The 25,252-nt window shown below is 39.4% G+C and overlaps 1 protein-coding gene across 1 annotated transcript; it reads left to right on the plus strand.

Moving 5' to 3' along the window:
- Positions 1-650: 650 nt before the first annotated feature.
- On the plus strand, positions 651-12,584 carry TNFSF13B (TNF superfamily member 13b). The gene is made up of 6 exons (XM_066571551.1): positions 651-1,129; positions 1,213-1,318; positions 8,819-8,875; positions 9,240-9,352; positions 9,450-9,600; positions 11,250-12,584. Exons 1-6 carry the CDS (start codon positions 803-805, stop codon positions 11,360-11,362), a joined length of 867 nt encoding a protein of 288 aa, XP_066427648.1. The 5' UTR covers positions 651-802; the 3' UTR covers positions 11,363-12,584.
- The last annotated feature ends 12,668 nt before the right edge of the window (positions 12,585-25,252 follow it).

A 25,252-nucleotide genomic window follows, 5' to 3' on the forward strand; every position in this document is an offset into this window, starting at 1 on the left:
TTCCCTTTTGCATTAATGCAGGTTCTTGAGTTCTTTAGAGAGACTGTATTTATTAGAAAAGTTTAATAAAATGTCATCCCTTTTCCAGATAGTTTGATGAACTGAACTGCAGAATTAGCATCTTCATACAACTGAGAAACCTGTAATTTGTGACTCATAACTGGGAATGTTTTCATTATTGTTTTTAGAAAAGGAAAAAAATTATTTTTAATAATTTCTCTCCTCTGTAGGCATATTGGCACTTTGGATATGAATGTAAACATGTTAATATAAATGATATAATGTATATAGAGAGTACATCTATATGCCTACACACACACAGAGGTACATGCCTGTCATATGTGTATGTCTTTTAAGTACCACTGGATGAAATTCTGCCAGGAAACTTTACATGGTTTCTGCCAGGAAACTTTACATGGTTTCTGCACTTTTAGATAAGGCTTAAAATCACCAGTGGTACTGGCTGTGCCTGAATTTAAAGATTATGGGAAATGGCTATAGCAAGCTGCCACATAAATAACTACTGGAAAGTGAAAGGAGGAAGGTAGCTTGTGAGAAAGTATTCGTTTCCAAAATGCAGCACAGAGAGGTGGAAACAAAGGGAAGACAGAATCTTAGATGTTCACTGTGTACATTAAGTCTAATGGTGCTATCAACAGCTTCATATGACAGGAAATGATCTGGGCGTTTTGTTCACTTATTCTGGATGCCCTTAGTTTCAGAGAGCAACTGGTAACATGGATTGCACCTCGGAAGGGGACAGCTGAACTCTCCCTCTGGCTTTAGTAAGGAAAGAGCAGCGATGAAATCCGTGGACTGTGTGCACGTCATCCAACAGAAGGATACCGCCTCCTCTCCCTCTGCCCCCCCTGGTGCTGCTTCAGGCGCCACGGGACTTTTTCCTGTCACATTCCTGTGGCTTGCAATGCTCCTGTCCTCTTGTCTTGCAGCAGTGTCTCTTTACCATGTTATCATCCTGAAAACAGAACTAGAAGCTCTGCGCAGCGAGCTGATCTACAGCATCCAGGCAAGGTCTCCGCTAGACCAACCACTCGTGTCCCCCGATGAAAACGAAGCAGGTAGCCCTGTTTCTTCCTTCCTGCAAGTGTCTGCAGCTGGCTCCAGGCAGGTAAGCTGGAGGGGGGCGTTTGGACTTGCAGGGCATGGACCAGTGTGGGGCTGCTCTCACTGACTGTTGCTTCTCCTTGCTAGGAGAGCAGGCTTGCTGGTACTGGCGCAGCTGAGAGCTTCCAAAAGGAAATCTGGAACGGGAGTAGAAACAGGGGCAGGCGGTCTGTTGACAACACAGAAGAAAAAGGTAAATACCAGATGATGAAGTGGGTTGGGGTGCTGCTGTTGGATACTGTCTAGAGAAAAGCAGGAGTGTTTGATTTGTGTTTTCTTTCTCCTGTCAGTTGATCCGTGCTCCCGGAGCCTATTCTGGTTTTCAAAATTATTGGTGGATGAATGGTGTTAACCATAGGCATTTCTCTTTAAGGACAGAATATTAAATCACACAATGTTTTGGTTTTGAAGGGATCTTTAAAGGCCATGTAGTCCAACCACCCTGCCATGAGTAGGGACATGCTGTTTCAAGTACCAGATATTTATGCTATCTGCAGGTTATACTTTGAATGTTAGATCCCAAATTGCATGATATGTTAGAGTTGAGAAAGGCAACTTCAAATCATTCAGATTTTTAACTGTTCAATTCTCTCTGATCAAAGTAGGGAGGGAAATCTATTAATAAAAATGCCAATCCACTTTTCTGGGAAGTATACTCATCAAAAAAAAGAGAGAAGTAATGAGAACTTTAAGGAAATAGGAGCTTTTAAGAAGAAAGGCTAGCTCATACCTGACAAAAGAAGCAGACTACAAGGAATTCAGAAGTTTAGCATCATTTCTACATTAAAACAACCTATCAACAAATAGTAAAATTAATAAAGGAATGCCTATCCAGTAAGATTATTTTGGTCATGGTTCTCCTTTTTAAAAGGTTCTGCAAAGAACACCGAAGACTGTGCTCCATAAAAGACCACTGATGTGTATTATAGAGTTGACATATTAATGGGATATATTTTTTTTTCTTTGGGGATAAAATGGCTATATTTCATTATTTTTCCAAACACAATGAGGTCTTATAAGATGAAATGCAGAATTTTATTATACCAGTTTGCACACATATGCTAATTGCACTGAGTAACTAAAATATTCCTGAGTTGCTAAATCAGTTTACTCTTCTTATGTATACTTTTATATTATTTTAACTGATATCTTAAGCTATTTAGAGAAGTTGAAATGGAGTAAATTATAGGTAAAGACTAAATGAAGCTTTGCATAAAATGTGTTTCTCAGTAAGCAACTAAAATGAAATGTATTTCAATTGAGCTTCAGTAAGCTAAATGAAATTAAAGTTCTTAAGTATAATCCCCTTACTTCCAATATTCAAAAAACCCCCATTAATTTAGGACATCACTTAAAATCCATAGGTTTATATGAGATTTTTTCTATTTCAGTCTTTGATTCAAGCTCTTGGCTAAGAAAGATTTCGCAAACAGGACGGAGGTCATGATTGCTTAAATTGTATTTCTTGTAGCCTGTTTCCTACCACAGGAACCACAGAGCTCCCCTGCCCTCCCCACCCTAGGAACTCCCAAATAAAAAAAAAGTGATCTGAAGTAAAAATATCATGAAAAATAAGGAGATGACTTTTTTTAAATGAATGTTAGAGCATCAATATTTTTCAAGTAATCCAGTTTCCTTCACAATAGCTTTCATCTTTTGTCTTATTGCTATTTGAGATGAGCAGGTTTGGGGCTCCTCAGCTGTGCTTCTGAGTAGACTTTTGATTCTTCTCATCATGTAGCCACCTCTGATCATACCTGTAACATATAAAATTTCAATTAAGCTACTTATTTCTGTAAACTTTTTTTTAAGGTACAGCTGGCTTTAAGGTTGTTTAGGATGGATCAAAGAAAACACAGAATATGAGCATTCATTTTAAAGGGAAAAACTACATAAGCTGACCTATTACAAAAATGTTTTCTAACATGAACCTCATATTTTTGTATATAAAAAAGGAAAAATTAAATTGCAAATCTCTCATTTATATCAAAGGTTGTCTGTTAGAATTAGCTTTCTACCCACTCTAATTACAAACAATTTAGCTTTTCAGAGTTCAGTAACATATTATATTTTCTCAGATCAGATTTCACTGATGACCATGAACCTACTAGTCAATGTTAAATTTTGTTTTAGCAGAGTGAGTTAAATGGAAGAACATGGTGTTGTTCATGGTGCTGAATCCAGTCTACTACTTGGTCATGTACACAGAATTATAGGCCCTTCATTTTGATCTTTTGACATTCATATCTGGGTTCCAGAATCACATCAGTCTCCAAATTGTCCTGCAGGTGCATGGCACTCATTCTGCTATAATGACAAATAAATCAGGGTAGTGAGTGAGGTGCCTGTTCTTGCTCTGCTTCTGTTTGCTTCAGCAAGGTCTCAAAGTAGAGTCTGATTTCATAATTAATTGTTGACTCATCATTTTACTTTTATATGGATGAATTCCTTAGAAAGTTAATATCTGGAAACGTCACTGGTATCTAATTGCTTCTCTTGTGCTTCAACAGAGAGCAGAAGTAAAATATAGAACTAATATCTTGTTTATAAATAAAGTCATTGTTCAGTTCTGGGATTTTTAGACTTTAATCATCAAATTCCAGGAATGGATGCCCCATCATTCTTTTTTTAGACCTACTACAGCCTTTCTTAAGCATACTGAATTTTCATTTTAATGCATACAAGTGAAGCATTTTAATTAAAAGGACAATTGAATGAAAGTGGATTTAACACAAAGTTGTTTCTTTTTTTATGGGGTTTACATTTGTCTGTGCTAATGCATAAAACTATTAGTCATCAGTAGTTGCACATTTTGTGTCTTGAAAAAATTTCCAGCTCGGGTAGGTTGAAGAGAAGTGTTTCAAGCATCAATTCCAAATAAAGCTGCACAGTCAGCAATCAGAACCAGAGTTCTTCATGCAATGAGTGGGAGGTAATGGGTGATTTTGAAACGTACACTCCTGGCAAATGTCATATTGGGACACGTTACAACAGATGTACTTTTTCTTTTTGTCTTTCTCTTTACAAATTTCATCTGTGGGGGAAAATTGGTGCACAACAAAAGACCTCTCCTGAATTTTATATTCTATTCACAGTCATTGATTGCATTGCCTGTGTGTTTCTTCCTAAAAGCTGCATGTGCACTTGAGCATAGGAACAAGATTTAGGTCCCATTGCCTAAGCCAAAGTACCAACATCAGATTTCATTTTCACACTCCTTCAGTTCCTCAATCTGATCATTATTTTGGGATTCTGATTCCCATGGCCGAGGGAGGTGAGAATCAGGCCTTCTGTAAGCACAAATGCTGGGATCAGAGTGGAGCCCCATGGACTACATTTACTGTGGTGTACAGAGGTTGCCCAACTCCTTGCAGGTATGAAGGAGCTGAGGAGCTATTCTATGTAATTCTATAAATCAGTGGGGCTGGGTCACCTGGCATGTGATTTGGCAATTTGTTTTTTTACTAGCAATTTTCAGGTTCTACTCCAATAGCAGTCGTGTCCATGGGAAGTAACTCTTATCTTCCAAGCATGGTGATGGAATTTTGCCTTTGCTCTCAATAAAGTTACTGTACTGGAAAATTGATACATTTGTTGGTTGGAAGTGTTTTGACTGTGTATGTTGTTACTTTGAATGTCTGTGAGAAAGGGATGGCAAGAGGTTTTACAAATGGTACTTGACTTTAGTAATCTTTGAATTGAGATGTAAGCTTTTTTTTACTAGCTTAAACAAATGCCACATATAAAATTCCCTTACCAATTATTCACAATACTTCATATTGTATTGTTTGAAGAGGTCAAAGAAAGGCCTACTTCTTGAAAATATATGTTATCCTTATTTGTTTCTGCTGGCAAAAGTGTAACTCAAAAGGAAATAGACCCTTCTATGAAAAAGGAGAGAAAATTACTTGATGCAATTCCTGCAATTTTACATGAAGAATTTCACTGAATGAATGAGTGAATAAATCAGTGCTGTGTATTATGCAGAACATTATACCGTCAAAAATACACCAAATATGCTCTAATTTTTAAACCCAACATTCTGCTATATTCTGTATAATAGAAGTCTTAATTCCTAGTAAACAATTCCTTTGTTTTTCTAAAGGTAACGTGTTATTGGCAATTCTGTGAAGGCCAAAATAATGTTATTAATTCTTTGAAGATGTTTGTTAGCTCTTAGTCGTACATGCAACTATAATCAAGGAATTTAAATGCAGGGACAGACTGAATCCATAATTAATGCCATACAAAGACATCTCTATTAAAAAATTCCAGATTAACCAGTTGTCCAGGTTTCTACTGTGATAGAGTTCATGAAAACCAGTTTATAAATATGCACAAAAAAAAACTAGAAGACGTCTTGTGATGAGAAATCAAGAAGTTAAGGGAAGAAAAACTGCAAATGCTTCAAGAAAATGCTTGTCATTATAAATTAAATTGTCTGGTGTTTAAATGTGCTTTGGGAAACCTATAGAGAACAGATCTAGACAAAAAAGGAACCTGTATAAGGAGGTCTGGGTTTGTTAGTTTTTTTTCAAGATTAGGGTTTTTCCTAGGTTTTATTTCAGCAAAAATGAGCACAAATGTCTCAGACCTCAGATATCAAAACTTAACATTTTATACATGAGCTTACAAATATTAAACTTGAAATTTTGTTTGGATGGATCATTAAGTGAGATTGCAAAATACTAAAATTATTATGCAATTTAAAAAATAACAAAGTTTGCATGTGAGGGAAAATTTTATTTTACCAATATAAGTTCTTAAAGCATGGAGATATGCTGTCCTTCAGCAAAAGATAGTAGAGATTCTTTAAAATTGTGACTACATTGCTCAACCAGTAGAGAACACATCATTGCATATGCTGGCTGTGGTTTATAAAGGCATCTGGACTGTCTAATATCTTCAAGACACTTTTATACAGATAGATCTCATGGTGACATTCAGTTTAGGTATTTTTACACATTTTCAAGTTGTATTGCATTAATCCTGCATTTTGCTTTCATTATTAATCAAAAATCCTCTAGACTACAAAGATGTTGCTCAGGTTTGACTTACTCTGGGCTAAAAGACATTAAATAGCAACTATTCAATGTGTATTTTGTAATACATGTAATCTTCATCTTGTACTTAAGATTAGGATACTTCTTGGAATACAATTGCTGGTGTTTTTTAACAACATTTACTTTTTACTGAAAATTCCTGTTAATTTACGCAGAAAATGTACTTTGTGTATCCATATATTCTCCTTCTTAGTAGTAGTGTTTACTTGGAATTTTTTCAACAAATTACTTAATTTTAGGCATGTAAATAGTTCCACTGAAGTCAAAGTACTTGTATATACTGGAAATAGTTATGTGTCAATTTTGGCTTCTGAACATATTTTTGAAGCACATTGTTGTTCAGTCCTTCAAGCACTTTTTTAGATATTGTCTTTTGTAGCTTTAGGGAAAATGGCCACTGTGCTAGTTTCTATTGTCATGAAGGACACAATTGCATGCATTTTCTCCAAAAACAAGCTTACTACATTCTGTGGGGGCTTGTTGCTATCTGCATATATTAAAAGAAAAGAGACAGATCTTTTTTTAGAGATTAAGTGCAGATCTGATGTCTTTAGAATGAAGTAGAGTTGATATGTTTTTTAAAAAAGATGGAGATGATCTCAAACTGTACTGATCTTGCAGATTTTAATTACTATGAGCAGTTCTCAGCAATGCTGACTAGAATTTCAGTGCTGCAACCAGCTGAAACAGAAATCCACACTTGCAAACTGAGAATTAGGATAGCTTGAAGAATGCCCACCAAGTTTGCAGGCAAGTTTAACAAGAGTTGCTAAAGCAGCCATAGCTTTCGCTGCTTGTATACACTGCTCACTGGCATACAGCTGGATAGCAGCTGGTTAGTGGGAATCATCACAAATCTTGTTTGGTTAGTGAAAAATTTGGTGTCCACATTAGTGAGTTCTTTTAAAAGCAAGAATTAAAATTTTGTTTTAGCTTACTGAAATACTAGGTGATCACCAAATTCCATTCACTATGAAGACATCTTGTTCCAAAATGAATTAAAAATTTTGAAACTTATTTCCTGATGTGCTGTGTTGTGTGTCTCCATAAAATCACATTTTCATTTTATTTAGAAGTTTATTTTCCAGAAAATTATTTTGCTCACAAGTGTGATAGAAAAATGTATGAAGTATAATACCTTTATTAATTTTGTGGTTTTTATTTCTTACCAGAAGGTAGATAATTCAGATGCCTTTAAATTCTTGGTTTGAAAAATCTATAAATTGTAGCACATCATTGATGTATATTGATAAGACTCGAGGACACATTTCAGTGTAGGAGACAGGAGTTTGGATGACAGAATTCCTATTACCATGAGGGCTTGCAGGTTGTGTGATCATTCTGGAGTTGGTTCATTCCCAGATGTGCACTTGAATCCTTCTGTGCTGCCAGTTGGCTCTGCTGAGTGCTGGTGAGCATCCAGCCCTCCTCTGCTGTTTTCAAGAAGGACTCCTTAAAAAGGAGATTTAGAAACATAAAGAGACTTCTTTATACCCAAATCCTTTGGCTACCTGCTGTGCACAAAGAGGTTTGTGTCACTGGACACTTGGTTACATGTGGGTACCACTGACAGATGCAGAAACAGGATCCCACATATCCATGGCATTCCCCATTATAGCCAAATCTGTGTGGCCAAATCTAACCCACAGCCTTCTTGTTTGAAAAGTGGCAAACAAAATGGAGCAATCCATAGCAGAATTTTCTTCTCTTGACTCTTAATAAATTCATTTGGTCTCTGTCATGTGGAGTAAGTATTACTACTTGGTTTTCCATCCTTCAGAGTAACATAACAACCAGATGTTTTGATTAAAATCTGCTTCAAGCAAATGCAGCTATTTTTTTTCCTTTTATCCTGTTGCCTGACAATGCTTAGCAGTTTTTTTTACAAGATCTTTTTTTCACTTGCAAATCTATATTTTAACATTCTGCAGTATTTTTTCTGAACAAATAACTTATTTCTCATTAGTGTCACCAATCTCTACAGTTTTGAGCCACACACTTTGACAGATACCAAGTTATTTGTTATGTGTGCATTAATTTGCTAAGGATGCATTAATTTGCCAACTCTCTCTATTTTCCCTCTTAGTATAGGTTGATCTAATGTAGGTATCTGAAAACATATTGAAAGTAGGTATATATGGACTTTGAGAATTTATTATGAAACTATGTATGACTAATATTTTACAGCAACTATAAATAGAAAGTAATTTCTCTAAATAATATGTCAAACATAGTTAGAAAATCTGCTGTCTATTAGTGGGGTTGGGGCTTTTTTCAGGCTTTTGTTTAGAAAATTATTAAGCCTAATTGACCTAATGATTCTAGCTCATTTGACTTAATGTACATAGTTATATAAGGACCAGATATGGAAACAAGCAAGTGTTACTTGTGCTGTTACCTGAGGTCTCCCACTTGACTCCCTGAAAGTCATCTAGTATATGTTGGGACAGGAATTTTCATTTTGTACATATGAGTAAAATCTGTGTTAAAACTAATATGTTCTGGTTTAAAATAAGTGGTGAGACTGAGAGATTTCTTCCATGACCTTTTTTTTTTCTTAAAGTAGTTTCATAAGTTTATTTTATTACTGACTTATGTTTCTTTGATTTCAAAATGCTTTCACTTTGCAGTGCTGCAGGCCTGCTTGCAACTGATTGCTGACAGCAAAAGTGATATCCAACAGAAAGGTAAGAATGTGTGCCATGGTTTATAGTTAACTATTCCATGGGATAACTGTTTCAACAAATTTTACCTAACTTCAAAGCAGTAACTGAGTTTTAACAGCAAATTTAAAAATAAAATAAACAAATAATTTTTTTAAAAACCCAACAACAACAAACAAAAAAAAAAAAATTCAAAAAACAACAAGGAGGTCCCTGAATCTGGAAGGTCCCTGTATCTGGATGGCTCTTGCAAATATCATCTTTCCAGTGGGGAAATCCACCTAGGGAGACTGGAATTTCTTTCTAGAAGTCAGCCTTTGTCATTTTTCAACAGGTGAAAATGAAGAAAATAACATTTCCAATCACCCAAAATTATTTTGTCTTTTAGATGATTCAAGCATTGTCCCTTGGCTCCTGAGCTTTAAACGTGGAACAGCTCTGGAAGAACAAGGAAATAAAATAGTGATCAAAGAAACAGGTTATTTTTTCATATATGGCCAGGTGAGAAAGCTCAATTCACTTCAGCACTTGACTTTTGTCATGATTTTTTAATGCTTCCATACAATAAGTTTGAAGTTTCCACCTCTTCTTTCTGTAGGTTTTATATACAGATACAACATTTGCTATGGGACACCTAATACAGAGGAAGAAGGCTCATGTGTTTGGTGATGATCTCAGCCTAGTGACATTGTTTCGCTGCATCCAAAATATGCCACAGTCTTATCCAAATAATTCTTGCTATACTGCTGGTAAATATCTGCATTTTCCTTTTCTTTGTTTGCAAATAATAAGCTGTATCAAATAGAATCTGTGGTAAGGGGCAATTGTATTGTAGGAGTCATAAAGAACAGGGTCTGCATTCATAGATCTGGCTCACTGAAAAATTACAGAATACTTTCAGAAAATACAGTTTTATATGAAATATCAGCAATTGGAGATTATGCATCTAGCTTGGTGATCTGAACAATTTTGCTCTCTTCATTGCCTCTGTAATGTGGTTAGACATTTTGGTGCTTTCAGTTAGATGCCTGAGGCAGGCAAGAGGAATATTTACTGTCCTCACTGAAGAGCTCAATTTAACTTAGGAGTTGAATTCCACATTTAGTCATCCCAAGAAAATATTAAATTGCTATATTCTCCTTTGAAATATCATGTATGGATTTTAGCCATCCAATACTTGCATACCTAACTGTGAAATTTCTACTCCTTATAAAGACTACTTGATTTTTAGTCTTTGATTTGATGAAAAACAGTTAATTCCTATAAGGTGGTCTTTATGACTGCACAAATTAGAAACATCACAAGAAAGACAAATTAAAATATTTAATGCAAGTCCAGCAGGCTCAATGGTCAATATATATGTATATTCCTGCAGTAACTCCATATATCATCTCTTACCTGTCTGTCTTTCCACCTTAATGGTGGATTTGAGGGTTTTCTCTTTGGTTATTTTCCAGCAAAATTTTTTTTCAATGCCTTATGAAAAAGTGGATGACACTGAGGGATGGAGTTGGCTGTCAGCAAGTAATGACATTAAACAAATGGGATGTGGCAGGCAGCTATTTTTTTCCCAATAAAAAAAATTCCAACTAACTAACTAACTAACTAACTAGATACTTTGTCCTGGCAATTGAGGATGTCCAAACACTTCCTTTGATTTTTTGCCCCTTTTTTGAAGGTGGTTATGTTGCTAGTCACACATTCATCTATATTCTGATTTTACCCTTGTACTACTGGTCCCCTTTCCTAACTAGGATCTCTGTCTTGCCACTTCATGATTCCTGCTTCCCAAATTCCTACTGTTCTGTTTTCACCTGAAAAAAAGTTCTGACTTCTCTCTCTCATGCTGTTGGGTTGTGTCACAGCAGGTATTAGATGTGTTCTCAGCTCAGCAGCTGCAGCTTGAAGGTGATATGCTCTTGGTTATCATATCAGCTGATGTGTGTCTGGCAGGAGGCAAACTTGTGCTTTGCAGTTGTAGTGGATCACCTGATGTGTGGTAACTTCATTAGGTTGGTAAAGCTCATAAGACCTCCTCCAGAAGTGTGGGAACAGAGTAGTCTGGGGCCAGTAATACTCAATGCTGATTGTGACTGTCTCATCACCATAACATGAGGAACCTGGGTACACCACTGTTAGAAATTTTTGCTGTGTTTGCTGAAGTGAATTCTGCTATGCTGAGTGCAGTGTGGAAATTAAGTCCATCTTCACAGACAATGTTAAGTGTCAGCTTTGGATAGGCTGTAAACTCTAAGATTGTACCTAAAGATAAAAACACTCCTCACAAGTAACAAGCTGTGCTTACATTTGGAAGATGACACATAATGACTTTTGAGTACCATTTATAAAGTAGTGTGTTTGAGATATTAACTTAAAGATACTCCAAATCTTTTGCCAGGCATTGCAAAATTAGAAGAAGGGGATGAACTTCAACTTACAATACCACGGAGAAGGGCGAAAATATCCTTGGATGGAGACGGTACTTTTTTTGGTGCAGTAAGACTCCTCTGAAGCCCTTCATTTCTGTTTTTATGCTTAATGCTATTTTCTTCTCTACCTTTGCCTTTGTCAGAAAAAATATTGAATTGTAATAAAGCTGCCAATTCAACCTCTCCCAGTCCACCGCAGGCTTCTAAGAATTTTGTTCACTTTAACATGCAAACCCAAAACAGGAAACATACCAGACATACTTGTGAAATAACCACCATGTGATTACCAGAAAGCCAATTTATTTTAGACAATGGGACACTCTAGATAACAACTATAAAACAATGAGGTTTTGGCTTTGAAATAATTTGTTATCCATATGGTAAACCAAAGGAGGAGTTGCCCAAAACTAACAACATGACCAGGACCACAGACTATCAAATTGTTATCAATTGAAAAGAAATTCTAAAATTAAAGTGGGTCCTAGATTTGCATTTTTTTATCAGTAAAGTATTTAATATATAAAGTGTGGAGAAAAGACATTGAACAATAGACTCCTCACCACAAAATGAAATTGTTAGTTGCTGTGTTCTGAGTATTGGTGGTTTTTTTCTTTTCCCAGAGATACTGGGGAAGGAAAAATTCTAAATGTCTGAGATAATTAAAAAAATATACAGAATTGCAGCCACTGTCTTGCTTCTTCCCTGTAAACAAAAAGTGAATAAATTACAACAATCTATTAGCATTTACTAATTAGAATTAATTTTACTGGAAAAAGGACATGTAAAACACTTCAACAGCTCAATCTTCAAAGCATTGCTACTTGTCAAGGAATATGTGTACACTTCTATGTAAACAAGGCTGGCACAGGAAGAAGCACAGTGAGATTAGACACAACACCATGGTTGGAATTGGATTTCTGGCTCCATAATTTCTGCAGTCATATATAGATAGATATGCGTGTAGATATATACAGTATGTAGACAAATCTGTATATATTTGAGAGTATGTATACACACATTGGTCTTGGGCATTTAGGAATAGAATTTTATCTTCTTTTGAGTGGTTTAGCCAATGGAAATACCACTTCATACATATCTGTCATATTTCTCTTGCTTCTTGCCATGATCCATTCTATGGAATACAGTAAAAAAAAAATCCAATAGATCTGGAACCAGACATTCAACTAAGAAAATACACTTGTATCTCAGAGGCTTTTTCTGCGGTTTTGAATATAATGCTTAACTCTGTTTTACAAAAAAAATTCACATCTGTAGAAAAAATAAACAGATGTCCTTTTTCCTTTTCTTTTGTCTGGCTGATTTGTTCAGTAGGTAGTATTTATACCGGTTTTTAGTCCCAAATATTTTATGGTCAAAGGAGCTATTCTACTTTTTGCCCTGCTCTTAAAGAAGCATTGAAGTGCTATAGGAATAGATAAAAAGTAAAACCCCAAATAATGCATTGTACTTTATTTGAAAAATATTTTTTAGGACCTGAGAATTGTGTTATATAAGCTCACTTAGTAAAGAAAAGATGCTCTGCATATTGCAGTTTCCTTGTCTGTTTTTATGAATTGTGTTTTGATTGATTTCTCATGGTGATAGGTAATAAATAAAAGCGATTTGGAGCTCAGAATTATAAAGCATGGTAAACTAATGAAGCAATTATTTCATCTTCTCTGGGCTTTGGGAAGACATTTCAGCAATAAGGGTATGTGTATTGGATTTTTACACTGGGATTTTTGAGGTCATTAAACATTTGTGAGGTTTAATGACCATTTCAAAATATCTGCAAGTCCTCCTTTTTTAAAATGTCTTTATTTATGTGTTGTGGAGCTGAAGCTGCTGCTGCTTTTTTATCTTTTTTTTTGTCTTTATATTATTATTATTATTATTGTTATTATTATGATTAAACTTTGATGTGCTGAATTTGCCAAAAAGGCATTTTAAATCCTATAAAGGAGCCCTCCATTTAACCAAGGTTGTATAATGCTGCATATAGGTAAAACAACTGTTAGCATGCAGTAAGTTGTTTGTTATTACTAAAGTACATTAATTATGCCCAGAATCTCTCATCAGAAGTTTGTTGATTTTAGCATTGTCTGATTATAGGAAAAATGATGTCGTTACTGTTGCTTTCCCAGAGACTTGGTAGCTAAACTTGCAAATCTTAACTTTTATTGTGTAAGCTTCCCCAGTGGTTTTGGTGGGCTTGTCTGCACTTAGCTTAAGCCATTTCCCAGGCTGTATTTCTTCCTTCTGCTGCTGAAAAATGTGCAAAGTGCAGACATTTGGAAAGGGTCTGGTGCATGATTTGGCTTGGAGGTAAACGTCTGTCTTCTGAAAGAAAAGCTTTCAAAGGTGTTCCCTTCTTTAGAAGGTTGAAACTGAACTTCAATTTCTTCACAAAAAGCATGAAGCATGTTTCTGTGAACCATGAGAACTCCCACGTGTGCAGACTGCAAGCTGACAGCCTGTTCAGATATTTCTACTGGCAAATCCAGCAATTTTGTTGCTGTCAGATTAGCTTTTCACTGGCTTCATGAGAAAACTTGTGTTTTCAAAATTAACCTGCTTCTGCACAAAGCTGAGTTTTAACAGATCAGCATTTTCTGATCAAAGCATAAAGAAAGAAAAAGAGAATAGTTCATCCCTGATCATTCTGCTAACAAGCTGGTGATACAGAAGGTAGCAAAGTGCATCCAGACCCCCATCACACACATGCTTCTGTGAGTGGGAGTTAGTGAAGCATCCTGCATTTGGGAGATATTTAAATAAGTGTGATAGGCAATAATTAGTATCTAGTTGGTTCATACAATATTCTACATTTTTATCAAGGATATCTTGCATTTAAGAGAGGTTTCTGCAGATGCAACAAACTTTGTGCATATTCTGGTTCTTTTTCACATGGTGTTAAGTAGCACAATGAGGGACTTTTTCTTTCCAGTACATTTTAACAGAAAGTGTGAAGTTGTATCATTCTTTCCTTTTTAATAATGTGCAGTTGACAGATGTATAGCTGCTTTGAATGTAATGTATTTAATGTAATGTGCATCTCATCTCTTTTATATGATGTACAGTCACACACCCTGCCAACATACAGAGTATATTCATTATGTGACCTTTCTATATCTGACTATTTCTCAAATGCTCAGCATTTGCCAATTTAAGACTCATTTCAGAGGTCCCACAATTTTGCCAAGCTTATAGTGCTGGAGCTGACAGTTTCTGTATCTCTGGTTTGTGTCTTAGGTTGAATTATCTTGGGTTGTCTTTAGCCCTCAAAGTTCTACTCTTCTAAAGATGAGGTTAGGAAAAATGTGTTCTTTGGAATGTATTTTAAAACTTTGGCTACCTTTTCTTTGGAAAGGACTAGAGATTTTGCTTTGAAAGAAGAAATGTGTATAATGTGGGTTTTTCTTTGTTTTCAAAAGAGTTTTCTTTCTTCCTTCCTCCCTTTCTTCTAGACTATCACATGGTATATGCTTTTGAACAATATTTTATGCTCTCTCATGTTAAGCATATTCTATCTCTATGGAACTTTCAAAAAGAAGAGGAAAATGTTCCCAGCAGTTTTGTGTCTGGATTACATCAGTAAGGTCTAAGCTTTTTTTTTAAGATCAGTCCAAACAGGAGTGAGAAGGAAGCTCATGCAAATACAGGGAAGAGGGAAGCTAAATATTTGATGTAAAAAGACTCTCATGGAGTTTGCAGGTTACACAGATCCCAGCAGTGATGGGGAAAACAAAATAGACTTGGAGCTGTATGGCAGGAACAGGAGAGACCTTAGCTAGGATTTAATTTATTGATTTCTAATTCACAAGCTCTCTTATTCACAGCTCACAACTCATAACTCATGCACCTATGAGCAAAACATAGCTGCTGGGGAGAGCTCTGGCTCTTCCTCCTCTGCCATGGCACAGGTGTCACACTGTGAGGCATGAAAGCCTCAGCAATCCAGCTGCTGCTGCTGCAGCCACTTCAAAAACTGTTTGGGTAAGCTGACACCTTCCAGCTTGGACATTTGGTCTACACCATCTCCAGGAGCCAGCAGGTTTTGCCAGACAAGCAACAGGCAGAGATGATGGTTGCAGGAGACATCAAGCTGCAGGTGGCAATGGCTACATAAGGACCTTTAGTCCTTTCTGGCCACTGTGTCCAGCACAAGTGTTGCCTTCACTTTGGCTGAACAGCAGTGACCCCAGATACACCAGGGAATAACACAGAGCATGAGCCATGTGTCAGCCAAAATCTGAGCAGGAAGTGAGTGAAGAGCCACACCATGGGGAGTGCAGTCAGCCACTGATGCAGGTTGTTCACAGATTTCCAGCACTTTTTTGGATAAATCCCTGAGCAACATCATCTGAATTCAGTGTTGATCCTTCTTTGAGCAGGATGAAGTCCAGGCCTCCTAAATGATCCCTTTGCCCTGCCTGATTCTCTGATAAGAAAGCAGGAGATGTGAGAGGCAGAGAAAGGACTGAGTGGTGGGTCAGAAAAGGTCCTGCTGGGGAAGGAAGGGTGTTCATTTCCCGAGTGCTAATGAAACACAGGGTCCTCAGTGTGTGCTTCAACAGGATCAGCAAACATTAATGTGCTGAGCAGGGCAGGTTCCAGTTCAGCACAGCAAGCTGCTAGAAGTCATCAGGTACTGCATGACCTCAAACCTAAGAGTGTAAATTGAATCAAACCATGTGGCCAAGTAATAATCTTCATTCACTCTCTTGCAAGTTTCCTTTGACTTCTTTTCCTGCCCCCCTCCCCAGTTCACTAAGTGGATAAAAAGAAGATACTTCATCCTGTGGAAAATAGGATATTGATGGAAAGTGTTTTAAGCTGGAGGCCAGAAATATATGTCAGAAATGTTGAAAGGAAGTAGTAAATGAGGCATAACATGCAAGAAGAGACATTACAGTGTCCTTTTTAAATAAGAATTGCATTCCCTTTCTGTCAGTGAGAGCTGGCTGAAAAGTCATGTTTTCTTTCCACAGAGTTGATTTTTTTTCTTCTTTTAAGGCTAGAGCTGTTTCAGTTTTGACGTAAAACCACTTCTACTAAAACATTTTGGCCAATCTACAGATCCTATCTCTAGTCCTGATGAATGTCAGTCATTCCAATGGCTGTGAGAAGTCCTGTATCACAACATGTATGTGAATTCCCCCAACTGTGCTTAGTCTACTTGCTTCCCAAAGCTTCTCAGCCTAGGGAGGAGTCTTGATGAGCTCCTTTAAATCTAGGGACTTCCACTTTCAATTTCCCTGGCTCAGAAGCCAACAGCCCTTTTGGAAGTCTAAGCTCAGTTCCCCCTAGGCATAATTTTCAGTTTCATAACAGTTTGTTCAGTCCAAAATATTTTAAGGAGAACATGCTGGGCTCTACAAACTGTGGTTTTGACAAAGCTCTGTTTGGTCCGAAAATTTCCAGACTGCCCTAGCCTTTGCTGTAGATTTCCTTAAACAAGACTTTTGACAGGTGGTCACCGAGTGAATGTTCCTCATTCTCTGTCTGACTGACTGATGCCCTTGTGGTCTCATTTGCAGAAGTGTTGAAACACACAGCTGCAACTGAAATTAGCAGGAGCATGCTTTGAATACATGGAGGGCTGTATATTTCTGCTAGAATCCTCCTGTGGAAATATTACAGCAACAAATATTGTGAAAAAGCCCCAGGGGAAATAAATTCTGATCTGGAGACAAACATAGTTAGAAGCGTGCAGTCAGCCAAGAGGCATGTTTTGGGAAAAGTGTGAGGAAAAAGTTCTTAAATTATTGCTTGGGTACTGGACATTGTGTGCTTTGAACGTGATGGGGATCTCAATGGGAAGGGCGATGTGAGAGCATTGTAAGTAACTTCTGCTACTGAGAAAACTTTGTCCCATCCTCACTATGAGCATTTAACATTGCATTTGGTGGAGGTTGGAGACAGAATATCCAGGGGTCTGTTTCTATTTACTCCACCAAAAAGGGAAGCTCCACTCCCCACAAACCTAATAGAAACTACTTCATGTAGCTGTGGAAGGGTTAGTGACAGTCCTACCTGTGCTTAGAAAGTGTTTGTCTCGACATTAAGGGAAGTTGAAAACAGCCACTTCATAATTTCTGGCACCACTGGAGAGCATTTTTAAAGGGAGAAGAAAAAGGGGGAAAGTTTTGCCAGAGGACAGCAGATAAGCACTGTTTGGTGGCAAACTGCTGTCTCAGGATTTCTGACCTAGCTTTGTCTTCAGAACAGAAAAGTTACAAGAATGGCAGGGATTTGAAAAGCTAAATGAGTCTGCAATAGACACTGTTGATTTTTTTTCTTTCATTCAAATAGTAGATTTTCCATCTCCCCACCAGCCCAAGAAGGGGAAAATAAGAGCAAAGTGAGTGGATGGGATGAAGTGCATGTCTGATGCAATGGTAAGTTGGAGAGGACGCAGAGATGTAGTTCTGTGGAAGGAGTGAGTGAAGTTGAGACAACAGCAAGAAAACTGTCATGGTAGGCAGCTGCTGCTGCCTACCTTCCCCCAGTGACTCCATTGCCCCGTGCAACCTTTCAGTCCTGTGTTAGTCTGGCATTTAATCACAACTGATAATTTTTTTGAGAGGAAATTCATGATGGGTCACACTTACATCTCTATCCAATTATCAGTTGCAAATACCAGCCAAATTTACCAGTGCTCAACCTGCAAAATAATACTGGTGATGCTGTGTTGGGCTGCTATGCTGGAAGTGAGTCAGGGCTGATGCAAACAAGTAGAGCAGGCTGATGAGAAATGAGGTTGAGTCTGACAATCTTTGTCTGTAAAAGGATGATGGTACACTTCCCTACCTCTTAGGCTGCCAGAAATACATCTCCCACCATCAGTGTATCCAATGAGCAGTGGAAGCATGTAGTCTGCGACTTTTTCCATCACTTATTTTATTTCTTTCTTTACTTGTTCTTTCCAAAATCCCTTTGTCCAGCTTTATTTATCTCTGTACTCTCTTGCACTCATCACTACTATACTCAGAACATACCAAAAAAAAAGTGTTTGTGGGGGAAGCAGGTAATTTCACTGTCTCCGCTGTTAGTTTTCGTTGGATAACCTCGCACAGCCATCAGCAGCAGCGGCAGCAGCCCTCGGAGGGAGCTGGGGTGATGCGCAGACGCTCGGTGCGGCCGCTCCGTCCCCACCGGAGGGCAGCAGCGCCGCAGCCGCCGTCGCTTCCCGTCCCGGCGCAGGGCAAACTGCTCAGGAAAACTCCTCTGCTCTGCCTTTTAAACGCCGTGTATCACCTCCGACACTGCAAATGGGAAACGAGAAAAACAAAACGAGAAAAGCAGAAAGGAAAAAAGAGAAAGAAACAAAAATCTTCTGGAGCACCAGTGCCAGTGAAGTAAGCTTTTCTGCCAGATTCTATGATTAGTTATGAGTTAGTTCTATGAATAATCATAGAATATCCTGAGTTCAAAGGGACTTACAAGGATCATTAAGTCCAACTCCTGGTCCTGCTTGGGACAGCCCCAAGAATCACACCAACACACAAAAACATTTTAAGAATTTTGGTCACTATTCTAATTGGACTAGGCCCACCTTGTTATTAATTCTCTTTTCCCTCTATTGGCATACCTCAGTCTACACACTCTCAATGTATATGTAAGATCAGCCTGGTATGAGAAATTATAATTTATTCATCCACAATTTCCCACCATGAATGGATCCTTCTCCAACCTCTGAACAGCCAAATTTGTTTTGGTTTGATTTTTTTTTGCCAACCAGGTTGAAAAAAAAAGGTGGAAAGAAGAATATTTTTTCTGTAATTTAGAAGCTAATGCTTTGAGAAATTTTCTATAAATCTATTCTCTCACCTTGATTTAATATCATAGAGGCAAGAAGAAAAAGGAGTCCTTGTATTGCCATAAGTATCTTACCTCTTTGAAGGCATTACTTGAGTGCCTGTAGCTATCTTCACATTTTCATTAGTTTCCAATACACCTTTCATTTTAGCTGAAAGCCTCTTTTCTGTTAAACTGGGAATAATGCAAACCCCATCCCTTTTGATCCTACTCTCTAATTCACAACTTTAGAGCTTATATGTTGTTTTAGTCTGCTCAAATACTTGCTTCTTTGGAGATGGTGATTGCTTATATATAGTCATTAGTTCTCTTCACAAAGGAATGTACTAAAACTGATCCCTTGGGATGCACAAACTTCTTGTCTGTGCAGAGGAGCCAGGCAGAATGGCAACATTACATACCATTGTGGCTAAACAGTGCCTTATTGCTCAATTTTCTTACCCTAATGGTTATGAATATAGGAGATCAAATTGATTTTCTTTAAACACTCAGGGAAAGGTGCTTCTGACTTCATGAAAACATCAGCATCTGCCACGAGGAGGCCTCCATGTTTTGAGGTAACTATCTGGTACCTGACCTTAGCCCATGGGGAGAAAAAGGCACTTCTATGTCAGTTTGACTTTTACTTATGTAAATGATTCATGGCTGAGGTGAATCATACTGAAAATTACCTTTTTTTTTTCCTCTATGACTGAAAGACACTCAAGTTAACACCTCACACAATGTAGCTATCCAAATTGAGAATAAGCAGATATGGCATATAAAAACAAATAAAAGAGTCTTCATGGCATGTTTTGCAACTTGGCATTTAAGGGAATAAACAGATCAAGAGCAGCCTGGCTGAAAAGGACTTGGGAGTGGTGGTGGGTGGGAGGCTGGACTTGACCCATCACTGTGGTATGGAACCAGTCCACATATGGGGCCCTCAGTTCCCCTCAGAAGGGAGTCAGTGCTTATCTCAAGCTGAAACCTCTTTGACATTCACAGCCTAGTCACCCCTGCTGATGAAAGCCCAGAGCATGACACAGTTTCATTCCAAAACCTGGCCCACAAGAGGAGGAAGTGGTGTCCTGACCTTGTTTCAGATAATAGCTGGTGGTTAGTGCACTTGCTGAAGAAGTAGGGCACTGTCCTGAGCCTGGGAGGGGAATCAAATGTGAGCCTCAGCTCTCCCCTCTCATCACTCCAGCCCTGCAGATCAAGCCCAAGACAGTCCCTCAAAGCTGAAGGAAAGATTTAGCTGTGCATGTGAGGACAGAGGTTGCAATGGTGAAACTTGGCCTTATTTGAATTCCAAAAGCAATGATACAGATAAGTGTCAAAACCCTGTCTGAGAGTTCCCAAATTTATGGTAATGGCAATGAGAAAGCTGAATGTTTACTGCTGCCTGCTGTGAACCTCACTCTGCTCTGCCTACGTGTGTCTGTCCTAGCTCCTTGCTGTGGTGATTCTGAACCTCTCTCAGTTCCAGATGGTGAGAGGTTAAGATACTTTTGGTATGAGTTGTTTTATCTTTAAACGTTATAATAAAAACTTTTCCTACAATTTATTCATTCAACCAAAATAAAATCCAAAAAAATGTTTATTTCAAGGAAATTCACAGATCTCTCAATCTCTAAATGCTTGTACTGGTACAGGTACCAGTGGCTAACAGAGGAAATTAGGAGAGAATGTTTACACTATGTAGATGAGAAACAACTCATATCTGGTAGTAGTAGAGACATATCTTTTTTCTCATTGGGAATCATGGTTTCTTAAGTAGGTTGCATTTGTGATGAGCTTTGTTTCTCTCAAAACTGATCATCTTGTCCTTAGATAGTAAAACATCAGAGGAAGAGTATTTCCCAGCAAAATCTGTCTCATGTAAATTCCAGAAACCCTTTTCACTGTAACTATGTTCATTATTTTGTTTATATTGGAACCCACACATTCTCACTCAGACAGAGAATCACATGATTTTTTAGGCTGGAAAAGACCTCTAGGATCATCTGAGTCTAACCATTAACCCAGCCTGCCAAGTCCACCACATGTCCCCAAGTGCCACATCTACATGTCTTTTAAATACCTCCAGATGTGGTGACCCAACCATTTCCCTGGGCAGCCTGCTCCAATGCTTGACAACTCTTGCAAAGAAGAAATTTTTCCTCATATTTAATTTAAACGTCCCTTGGCACAACTTGAAGAATTTTCAACATCTTCTCTGATTATTTAGCTTGCTACCTGGGAGAAGACCAAGTCCTCTTGCCTTGCTACCTCCTGTCAGGTAGTTGTAGAGAGCAATGAGGTCTTCCCAGAGCCTCCTTTTCTTCAGACTAGATAAACACCCCGAGCCCCTGAGCAGTTTCTCATCAGACTTTGCTCCAGATCCACCACCAGCATTGTTGCCCTCCTCTGGTCACGGTCCAACACCTCAATCTCTTTCTTGTCATGAGGGGCCCAAAACTGAACACAGGACTCGACGTGAGGCCTCATCAGTGATGCAGAAAAAACAGGGAGGTTTCTCAAAGTACTCACATGGGGCTTCCTTGATCTCATGTATGCTAACATGTATGTGTCACTGCCTTTTTATGCCTTGAAGCTGGATGTTTTGAGAAATACACACCAAGAATGCAATACAGAGTATATCTTCCTCCAAATGTTAGCTTTCTAGTCTTCTGGAATTTTAAGTTATGCTTTTTTCCATTACAGTTCAAAATATAACTAAATACTTCACTTTTAACAACTTCAATACCAAGAGAATAAGAAATATACAGGTTTTAGAAGTTAAACCAGCTAGGGGCGGAGCTTCCTGTGTTGCTGCTGAGTGGCTCTCAGCAGCAGAGAGGGCCAATAGAGCCTGAGGCCAATAGAGGGCCTCTATTGCCTGAGCCTGGCGCTCTCAGGCAATAGAAGGCCACCCAGTAGATGAAGAGGAGTGGAAATGGGTCCCTATTCAGGGAGGTAATAACAAAAACTCCTCCCCATCCCTATCATCCAGCCAGGTACCACTTCAGAATAGGTATGAGGTCCTGGATCTAGAGACCCAACTAGATGATTTAGGAGAATGTTGTCTGCCCTGTGAACCCCCCAATTATGATTCATCTGTAAGATGGATCACTACCTCTAACATCAACAAGAAAAGAAGGGTAATCGTAGTAGGTGATTCCCTTCTGAAGGGACCTGAGGGCCCCATATGTCGACCAGGCCCATCCTACAGGGAGGTCTGTTGCCTCCCTGGGGCCCGGGTACAAAATATCACTGAGAGGCTTCCTGGGCTGATTCAGCCCTCTGATTATTACCCACTGCTAATACTCCAGGCTGGCAGTGATGAGGTTGAAAAGAGGAGTGTCAAGGCAATTAGAAAGGACTTCAGGGTACTGGGTCAGGTATTTGATAGGGCAGGAGCACAGGTAGTGTTTTGCTCAGTCCCTTTGGTGGCACAGGAAAACGAAAAAAGAAACAGGAAAATCCGCATCATCAACAAGTGGCTTAAGGTGTCATCGGCAAAATTTTGGGTTCTTTGATCATGGGGAAACTTTTACAGCATCTGCTCTGCTAGAACCAGATGGGGTACATCTCTCTGTTAAGGGCAAAAGGTTTTTAGCTCATGAACTGGCAGACCTCATTGAGAGGGCTTTAAACTAGGTTTGAAGGGGGAAGGGGGAGCAGCTGAGCTATCTGGAAGCAGGCCCAAGGGTTGCAAGGCTAAGTCAGGGGCGAAGTCAGTAGCCCAGCTGAGATGCATGTATACCAATGCACACAGCTTGGGCAACAAACAAGAAGAGTGGAGGCCATGGTGCAACTGCAGAGCTATGATGTAGCTGCCATCAGAGAAACATGGTGGGATGACTCACATAGCTGGAGTACTGCACTGGATGGATACAAGCTCCTCAGAAGAGACAGGAAAGGAAAAAGAGGAGGAGGGGTGGCCCTTTATATTAAGCAGACTCTCGATGCCGTAGAAATTGAAACTAAGGAAGATGGAGTTGAATGTCTATGGGTAAGAATTAAGGGGAAGGCCGACAAGGCTGACACCCTACTGGGAGTCTGTTATCATCCACCCAACCAGGAAGAAGAGGTAGATGACTTATTCTATAAGCAGCTAGGTAATGTTTCAAGAACATTAGCCCTTGTTCTTGTGGGTGACTTCAACCTACCAGACATCTGCTGGGAACTTAATACAGCAGTAAAGAGGCAGTCCAGGAAATTCTTAGAATGTATGGAGGACAACTTTCTGTCGCAGCTGGTGGGTGAACCCACCAGGGGAGGGACTATGTTAGATCTGCTGTTTGCAAATAGAGATGGGCTGGTGGGAGATGTGGTGGTTGGAGGTCACTTGGGGCAGAGTGATCATGAAATAATAGAGTTCTCAATAGTTGGTGAAGTCAGGAGGAGCACCAGTAAGACTCTTACATTGAACTTCCAGAGGGCAGACTTTGGCCTGTTTAGGAGACTTATTCAGAGCGTCCCTTGGGAAACAGCCCTTAAAAACAAAGGAGTTCAGGAAAGGTGGGCATGCCTCAAAACAGAGATCTTGAGGGCACAGGAACAGACTGTCCCTGTGTGCCGAAAGATCAGTCAACGGGGTAAACGTCCAGCCTGGCTGGGCAAAGAGGTCTTGGAGGAACTTGGGAATAAAAAGAGGATGTATCAGTGTTGGAAGGAGGGTCAGGTCTCTAAGGAAGTATTCAAGAAGGCTGCTGGAGCATGCAGAAAAAAAAATAGGGAGGCCAAAGCTCATTTTGAACTTAGAATGGCGACTTCTGTAAAGGATAATAAAAAATGTTTTTACAAATACCTTAATGCTAGAAGGAAGGGTAAGACCAGCCTTTGTTCTTTATTGGACAGGGGAGGGAAGTTAGCATCTGCAGATGAGGAGAAGGCAGAAGTGCTTAATGCCTACTTTGCCTCAGTTTTTAGTGGGAAGATGACTTGCCCTCAAGACACCTGCCTGCCTGGAATGCTTGATGGTGTCAGGGAGCTGAATGGTCCCCCCATTATCCAAGAAGAGGCAGTCAAAGAACTACTGAAATGCTTGGATGTTCATAAATCTATGGGACCAGACAGGATCCACCCCAGGGTAATGACAGAGCTGGCAAATGAGCTTGCAAAGCCACTCTCCATCATTTACCAACAGTCCTGGCTCACTGGTGAGGTTCTGGTTGACTGGAAGCTGGCCAATGTGATACCCATTCACAAAAAGGGTCCAAAGGAGGATCCTAGTGATTATAGACCAGTCAGCCTGACCTCAGTACCTGGCAAGATAATGGACCAGTTTATATTAAGTGCCATCACACAGAATTTACAGGATGGCCAGGGTATCAGACCCAGTCAGCATGGGTTTAGGCGGGGTAGGACATGTTTGACCAACCTGGTTACCTTTTATGGCCAGGTAACCCGCCTAGTGGATGCAGGGAAGGCTGTAGATGTTGTTTATTTGGATTTCAGCAAGGCCTTTGGCACTGTCTCCCACAGCACACTCCAGACAAGCTGGCAGCCCGTGGCTTGGACAGGAGCGCTCTGTGCTGGGTCAGGAACTGGCTGCATGGCCGGGCCCAGAGAGTGGAGGTGAATGGTGCTGCATCCAGCTGGGGCCAGTCACCAGTGGTGTCCCTCAGGGGTCTGTGCTGGGCCAGTTCTGTTTAATATTTTTATTGATGACATGGATGAGGGTTTAGAGTCTTTCATTAGCAAATTTGCAGATGACGCTAAGCTGGGACGGTGTGTCAATCTGTCAGAGGGACGGAGGGCTTTGCAGAGGGACTTGGAACGGTTGGATGGATGGGCAGAGTCTAATGGGATGAAGTTCAATAAGTCCAAGTGCCGAGTCCTGCACTTTGGCCACAATAACCCCCTGCAGCGTTATAGGCTGGGGATGGTGTGGCTGGACAGTGCTCAGGAGGAAAGGGACCTGGGGGTGCTGGTTGACAGTAGGCTGAACATGAGCCAGCAGTGTGCCCAGGTGGCCAAGAAGGCCAATGGCATCCTGGGCTGTGTCAGGAATAGTGTGGCCAGCAGGAGCAGAGAGGTCATTCTTCCCCTGTACTTGGCACTGGTGAGGCCACACCTTGAGTATTGCGTCCAGTTCTGGGCCCCTCAGTTTGGGAGGGACGTTGAGATGCTTGAGCGTGTCCAAAGGAGAGCAACGAGGCTGGTGAGGGGCTTGGAACAC

Source organism: Molothrus aeneus, chromosome 2 (genome assembly GCF_037042795.1).
Source record: "Molothrus aeneus isolate 106 chromosome 2, BPBGC_Maene_1.0, whole genome shotgun sequence".
Classification (NCBI taxonomy): Eukaryota; Metazoa; Chordata; class Aves; order Passeriformes; family Icteridae; genus Molothrus; species Molothrus aeneus.